Source organism: Ostrea edulis, chromosome 1 (genome assembly GCF_947568905.1).
Source record: "Ostrea edulis chromosome 1, xbOstEdul1.1, whole genome shotgun sequence".
In the NCBI taxonomy this organism is placed as follows: Eukaryota; Metazoa; Mollusca; class Bivalvia; order Ostreida; family Ostreidae; genus Ostrea; species Ostrea edulis.
In genome coordinates this window covers 60479597-60487096 of record NC_079164.1, presented here as the reverse complement: position 1 = coordinate 60487096, position 7500 = coordinate 60479597, and the positions used below count along the sequence as shown (strand labels likewise).

The 7500-nt window shown below is 34.3% G+C and overlaps 1 protein-coding gene across 11 annotated transcripts in view; it reads right to left on the bottom strand.

The window, feature by feature from the left end:
- The window catches only part of LOC125648918 (1-phosphatidylinositol 4,5-bisphosphate phosphodiesterase gamma-1-like), an 89809-nt gene that overhangs the window by 15875 nt on the left and 66434 nt on the right, over window positions 1-7500 (bottom strand). For all 11 annotated transcript variants that reach the window (XR_007360510.2, XM_048875964.2, XM_048876011.2 and 8 more), the window contains one exon: window positions 963-1062. Coding sequence is in view for 10 of the 11 variants with exons in the window: in XM_048875964.2 (XP_048731921.1) it covers window positions 963-1062 (100 nt within the window). In the remaining variant the exon portion in view is untranslated. The remainder of the gene's footprint in view (window positions 1-962; window positions 1063-7500) is intronic.

Sequence of the window (7500 nt, the reverse complement as noted above, 5' to 3'; positions counted from 1 at the left end):
CGAAGCTGCCATGTAAATTTGAACTTGTCTGGACTAATGGTTCTTGAGAAGATTTTTTTTTATATATTTGCACTTAAAATTTTTATCACCTATTGTGGCCCCACTCTACCCCCAAGGTCCATGATTAAAAAAAAATTGAATCTGCACTACGAGACGAAGCTGCCACGTAAATTTGAACTTGTCTGGACCAATGGTTCTTGAGAAGAATATTTAAAAAAAAAAAAAATTCTAGGTATTTACATGTAAAACTTTGATCCTCTATTGTGCCCCCTATAAAAATAGAATTACATCTTTAGTGATGAGTCTACAAAATCTCATGTTTCGAACCAATGAAATGGTGTTATGTGGGAGTCCTAGCCAGATGAAGTACCAGATATCAGCTGCATCAAATGCCAAAGTCATGGTATGGAGATCAATAGGAGTTCATGGTTTGTCCAAACTTCTCATTAGTTCAGCTGGCGAAACTATTAATGCAAATTGGAAATACCTCGGAAACATCAGTTTAATAAATTCATTTAATAATGTGCAGAATTTAAAATGTTCTGAAAAACAAAGGTGGACTGTCTGATTATTAAAATTCACAAAATGTGCACACAGTTGTTCATGAATATCTAATTCACAAAACAAAATTTCTTAACACCCTATATATGCTGGAGTTGTATAAATAACTAGACTTTTACCTTTATTGATGTGTGCTTTCCATATTCATTTCTGTCATACATGAATTACTGGGATTGGTTATTTACATGTTTACAATTGGTAGAGAACTTATTTAACATTGATCATACAAACTTGTCATAGGGGTGAGGGTAAGATGTTATGAAATTCAACATCTCAAATCCTTGGATATTTAGAATATTTTGATTGGTCCTGTGGACTAATATTTACTGTAACAATACTGCATTAGTTTGTTATAATCATATAACAAACTAATGCAGTATTTCTTAAGAAGGAAAGGATATTGTAGAAAGAAATGTGAGTAAGTCTGTGAGCAGTACTTCTCGATCTTCACTTCTGAGAAGGACGACATCTCTGTTATGTGGCTCATCTTCTTCAACACCTCTGTTGAAAGAAAAAGAATATACTTTATAACTTTGTGATAACATTTAAAGTCACCCAAGCAGTATGTTGAGAAATCAAGTTCATCTAAATATTTTTGGACATAAAAGTACATGTAGGTTAAATTAGATCATTTATTACATTTTCAACAGTAAAATGTCCAGTGGGGATCCAGGTTAGAATAGGTCCTCAGTACCCCTTACTTGTTGTATTTAAAGAGGTGACTAAATCAATCTAATTAAAATTAGATCCTTTGATCCGCTCACATGTATCACTACACAAGAAAACATTTATAAAGTAAATATATCTAGAGAGTATGCCTATGTTAGGCATCTATAAATAGTAAATATATCTAGAGAGTATGCCGATGTTAGGCATCTATAAATAGTAAATATATCTAGAGAGTATGCCTATGTTAGGCATCTATAAATAGTAAATATATCTAGAGAGTATGCCTATGTTAGGCATCTATAAATAGTAAATATATCTAGAGAGTATGCCGATGTTAGGTATCTATAAATAGTAAATATATCTAGAGAGTATGCCGATGTTAGGTATCTATAAATAGTAAATATATCTAGAGAGTATGCCTATGTTAGGCATCTATAAATAGTAAATATATCTAGAGAGTATGCCTATGTTAGGCATCTATAAATAGTAGGGCTGCAACGGGTACCCGAAATAACCAAAAACCGTGGGTCATGTTGTTTGGGTCGGGTTCAATTCCATTTTTCCCTATTTTGGTGCGGGTTTGGTTTTAAAAATAGAATCATTGTTAGAAATCCGTTTAAACGAAATGTCGTCAAAATCCTCAAAGGTGGCGGTACTTTGATCAATTGTTAAATGATGGCATTGTGGACAAAACTGTAAATAATGACAGTATATTTAAGATACGTCAGACACATTGAAAATATGCCACAGGATCAACATCGTCAATGACAAAACATTGAAAGCATGGATGGAAACGAGTAGAAGTGACAATGCTGTTTCTAGTACCATGGATATCGAGTCTAAACCTCAGTCCACGTCCCCGAGTAATTATTGTGACAAAATACAATAAAGGTTTTCGATTTTAACTGCATATTAGATTTATAAAATAGTTATATAGACCCGAACCGAAATACTCGAACCCAAAGTAGAAAAATTAGAACTGACCAGACCCGAAATTTTTTGGAACCGTGACAGCCCTAATAAATAGCCCCACGCGCGTCAGGGGATTTTAACAAGTTCAAGTTGTATAAATAGCTCATTTTTGTGGGATTTAAAGGGGCATGGACACGATTGGAGCTGAAAATTTTAGCTTTCCATTTTTATTGTTTACAATGCTTAACTCAAGTATTTCAAATGGTCAACCAAAATTCGATTTTGAATATCAGTTGTTAAGTTATAAATGAGATACAGCAGTCGCAATTCTTTGTCATGTAAACAAGGCTCCTGCCATGTTTTTGTTTACATTAGACTGGTTAATAGAAAATTGTGTGTTTAATTAAGAAATGAACAGCACTTTTGAGTGCGATTCGCAGAGAATTTGTCTCAAATCCAAATCCATTCATATTGACCATGAACATCTCAAAAGTGCTGTTCAATTTTTATATTTATATTCATTTACTAAAACACCGTTTGTTTACATTGCTTCCATTTTGTTGCATAAAACGAACTCCTAGCCTTTGTCACAGTTGTATTGTGACGTACATGTACGTCAACACATAGACATGACGTCACACTTTGTCTCACCCTGCTTTTTACCAACATTGCACGGTACACTATATTTTGGAGGTAGGAGACCGCAATATTGGGATGATAATCCACGTAAGTTCACAATCTTAATCTGAAGTGTGACTTTGCGAGATCTTTGTAACATATGTATTTTTTCAAATCATTAAGCTCTCTCAGTCGTGTGCTTTAAAACTAGTTCATAATCAGTTAATAGTCAATGTGAACAGATTGTGTCGCGTGCTGAAATTGGTTGGTTCATAGAGGAAAATGCAATTTGTAATATAAATATAACAAAATGAGGTGTGCCAAACACTAGAAACTATCTAATTGTGTTAAGAATTCACTTATGAATTGAAAAAAATCTGATTTAAACGAAACCTTTATAGTAGTTAAATTAATCTATGTAAACAAAAACATGGCACTGGCCTTGTTTACATAACAAGGACTGGTGACCTCTGTATCTCCAATGTACAGTACAGCCATCGCGGTTCCCTTATTTACCGCGTCGGAAAGTTAATCCTTTCCCCATTACACCGTCGCGGTTTTTCATAGCGGGGCTTCGCGGGACCACATTTATACCGCGGCGGAGTAAACTACCTGTATTTGCACAGTTGATAACAGGTCTGAATACTGTATCTTGTCTCCAATGATCGACAGTTACTTCCAATGGATAGAATCAATTGAAAAGTACAATTTAAATCTTATACATGTATGTTTGTGAATTAAAATTTTCGCAGTATTTCAGAACGAATATATACGCGCATTATCCGTATAATCGACAATGTAAAACATAATTTACTTCAGAGATTTTGGTTTCGTATTGTCAGTGATGATCACAGGAAAGTTAATCGGTATTTATAAACATCGTTTTAATAGAAATTAATTTGAAACTACAGTTTAGAAAATATTAGATAACATGTCGAAGAGATCTATACCTTGACAGTTCTGTCTTTCCTGTCAGATCATATGGCTTACAGTGTAGTTTTCTAGTCAACTGAGATTAAACATGCAAATTGCACGTGCATGGACAAGTATATTTCTTCTGCATACATTTCATTTAATTGGATTTCAAAATATAAAAAAAATAAAAGGAATAATTCATTTGCATCGATTTTAAGAAAAATCACTATCTCATATTACAATATTTAATGAATGTGTTAATGATTAAAATGAATCTAAAACCCAATTCTGAAACTTATTATAACAGATATTTCCTTGATAATCATCGCACGAAAAGGCATGATAGGATAAAATAAAAATACTTCTATTTGTAAAATAATAATTGGGCATTGAAATGCATGTATGATCATGTTTTATTCGTTGGAAAGCGAAACCATGGCGAATACATTAAACGGGGACTAAAATTGATGGGGCATGTTTCTTTGTTTTATACATATATATCTTTTTATTGAGTATTGAAATTTTAAAATAAGATCATTGATCTCAACAAAAACTCGGTCTTCAATTATACATGTGTACATGTATTTGATGAAATGAGAAAGTCGTTTGTAAAATGAAACATAAATTTAAATTCTACTTGAATCTTCTCGTTTTTATTTAGAACATTCATCTTGCATATCAGATTATTTGTTGGAAGATGTACGGTTTAGTGATAAATTTAATGTTAGAATTTTCTTAGTCATCTTGTTATGTTGTAAATAGTGTGGATCTATGGTTGCGTAATACTTCCTCTCTACCCTAGGATCCCTAAGTTTTGAAATACTCGTGCATGGAAAAGTCCCTTTGAAGCAGTATGGCTTCTCTGCGAAGATCACCTAAAGTGTGGTCAGATTAGGTTGGAGACACCCCCTTTCATTATCATTATCAAGGTGGGGCCCATGCTAATCTGTATACACAAGTAGTGTCAGTTACTAAAATACACAGGAAATTGGGGGACCTCTAATTAGGCAACACCAGGATTTTGTAGCATTTGATAATCAAAATCAAAATTGAGATAGCAACCTAATTCAAACACACAATGAAATTAATACATGTTGATTTTAATTTCATTCAAATTAATACTTTTATTGACTTTTTTGAAAACAAGTTATGTTGGAATCAACCAAATATTCAGGACTGAAATATGTCTAATCAAATTCTGCGACATAATTACATGACCATTTGTACACAAATATTCAAAATGTCCCCCCCCCCCCCCCCCCCCCGACTATTGACTGGATATTGGGTTTTAAAATGTCATGTAAAATGTTTCACTCAGTCCATATCAAATGTTTGTTTTGGAAGGTCCACTCCGACTACCCATGGGTTGCATTAGGATAAGTACTACATGGATACATTTAATTATTTGTAATTCAGTAAGATGTTAAGGTGTTGTACTGTAATTGTATATGTGTGAATGCAGTGTGCGAAACTAACTTTAAAGTCCTATAGACTTTCGGTCCATAGTCATTTTATTTCCTATAGACCACAACAAATTCCTATAGACTGAAATTTATCATGCAATATTCATTGTTATTTAAAAATAAATAATAGACACAAATTCGGTTTGGTAATTTGTTCATAGTTTAATTATATTCTTTTTCAATTTCATGCACGTCAAGCTTTTCAATTAGAATTTCATTTTCTTTTTAATTTTGTTCCAGCTCAGTTTCACATTTAGTACGTTTCATTTTCTCATGATTTTCTGCGACTTTATCCTTGCTGGAACTTGTTGTACTGACCACTTTCTGTTTGATTCAAGTGCATGCACCTTCCACATATTTTTAAAAGCGTTCAAAAAGGACATTCCGAATTTGCACGAAAATGGCGTACATTGACGTAAATATCAAATTGACTTCCCCACCCCCCTGTTGAAAATGGAATAATCTGATTCGAATGATTTGTAATTACATTGTGGAACATTTTATTACAGCTAAGGGGTGAACAGAAACATCAGCATACTACATATAAACTGGTCCCACTTCTCATATGTGTTTAATAAGTGGCAGGGAACCAGTTTTTTACTCAGAATTCCTATAGACAAGTCGGTCTATAGCTATTTTGATCGTTATAGACCGACTCGATTTTCTATAGACATTGTCTATTAGTCCATGGTTAATTTTGCACACTGTGAATGTAGGTAGGTGGGGATATGTGTATAGGAGAACGTGTGTCCCAACGGCCGAACAGGGTTCTAGATCTATCAATGCTCTCTCTCTCTCTCTCAATAAGAATGATATTTTGTGTTAAATTAACCTCGCACGAAAATATGTACTTAGTTTAATATAAATGTAGTAATACATTACATGAAATTCACGGTGTAATTCGTTGTGCCTTTTTAAAACTACCCAATCCTTGATGACTTTAAAATAATCATCTTCCTTGTGTACAATCAGTAATCTTGATAGATGAATTAACAATACATTGAATAAATGAAAATAGCAAAGAAAAAACCAACCACAACAAACAAAAACATGATGAATAAATCCATAACGGAATACTTGATTTTAACAAGAGGCCCATGGGCCACATCGCTCACCTGAGTCACCTTGGCCCATATCTGAAGACTTTCCATATATATTTGCATGTAAAACCTTAGTCCCTATTATGGCCCAAACTACCCTTTGCAAACTTGAATCTACACTATGTCAGAAAGCTTTCATGTAAATGTCAACTTCTTTGGCCCAATGGTTTTTGAGAAGAAGATTTTTAAAGCTTTTTCCTATATTTGTATGTAAAACATTGACCCCCCCCCCCCCCACTTGTGGCCCCATCCTACCCCCCACGGGCCATGATTTGAACAAACTTGAATCTGCACTATGTCAGAAAGTTTTCTTGTAAATATCAGCTTTTCTGACTCAGTGGTTATTGAGAAACAGATTTTAACTATATATTTGTATGTAAAACTTTGATCCCCCTTGTGGCCCCATCCTACCCCCGGGGGCCATGATTTGAACAAACTTGAATCTGCACTATGTCAGAAAGTTTTCTTGTAAATATTAGCTTTTCTGACTCAGTGGTTATTGAGAAACAGATTTTAACTATATATTTGTATGTAAAACTTTGATCCCCCTTGTGGCCCCATCCTACCCCCGGGGGCCATGATTTGAACAAACTTGAATCTGCACTATGTCAGAAAGTTTTCATGTAAAAATCAACTTTTCTGGCTCAGTGGTTCTTGAGAAGAAGATTTTTCCTATATATTTGTATGTAAAACTTTGATCCCCCCCTTGTGGCTCCATCCTACCCCCGGGGACCATGATTTGAAAAAACTTGAATCTTCACTATGTCAGAAAGTTTTCATGTAAAAATCAGCTTTTCTGGCTCAGTGGTTCTTGAGAAGAAGATTTTTAAAGATTTTTCCTATATATTTGTATGTAAAACTTTGATCCCCTATTGTTGCCCCCATCAAACCCCAGGCGCCCATGATTTGAACAAACTTGAATCTGCATTATGTCAGGAAGCTTTCATGTAAATCTCAGCTTTTCTGGCTTAGTGGTTCTTGAGAAGAAGATTTTTAAAGATTTTTCCTATATATTTGTATGTAAAACTTTGATCCCCAATTGTGGCCCCATCCAACCCCCGGGGGCCATGATTTGAACAAACTTGAATCTGCATTATGTCAGGAAGCTTTCATGTAAATCTCAGCTTTTCTGGCTTAGTGGTTCTTGAGAAGATGATTTTTAAAGTTTTTCCCCATATATTTGTATGTAAAACTTTGATCCCCCCTTGGGGCCCCATCCTACCAACGGGGGGCCATGATTTGAACAAACTTGAATCTGCAAT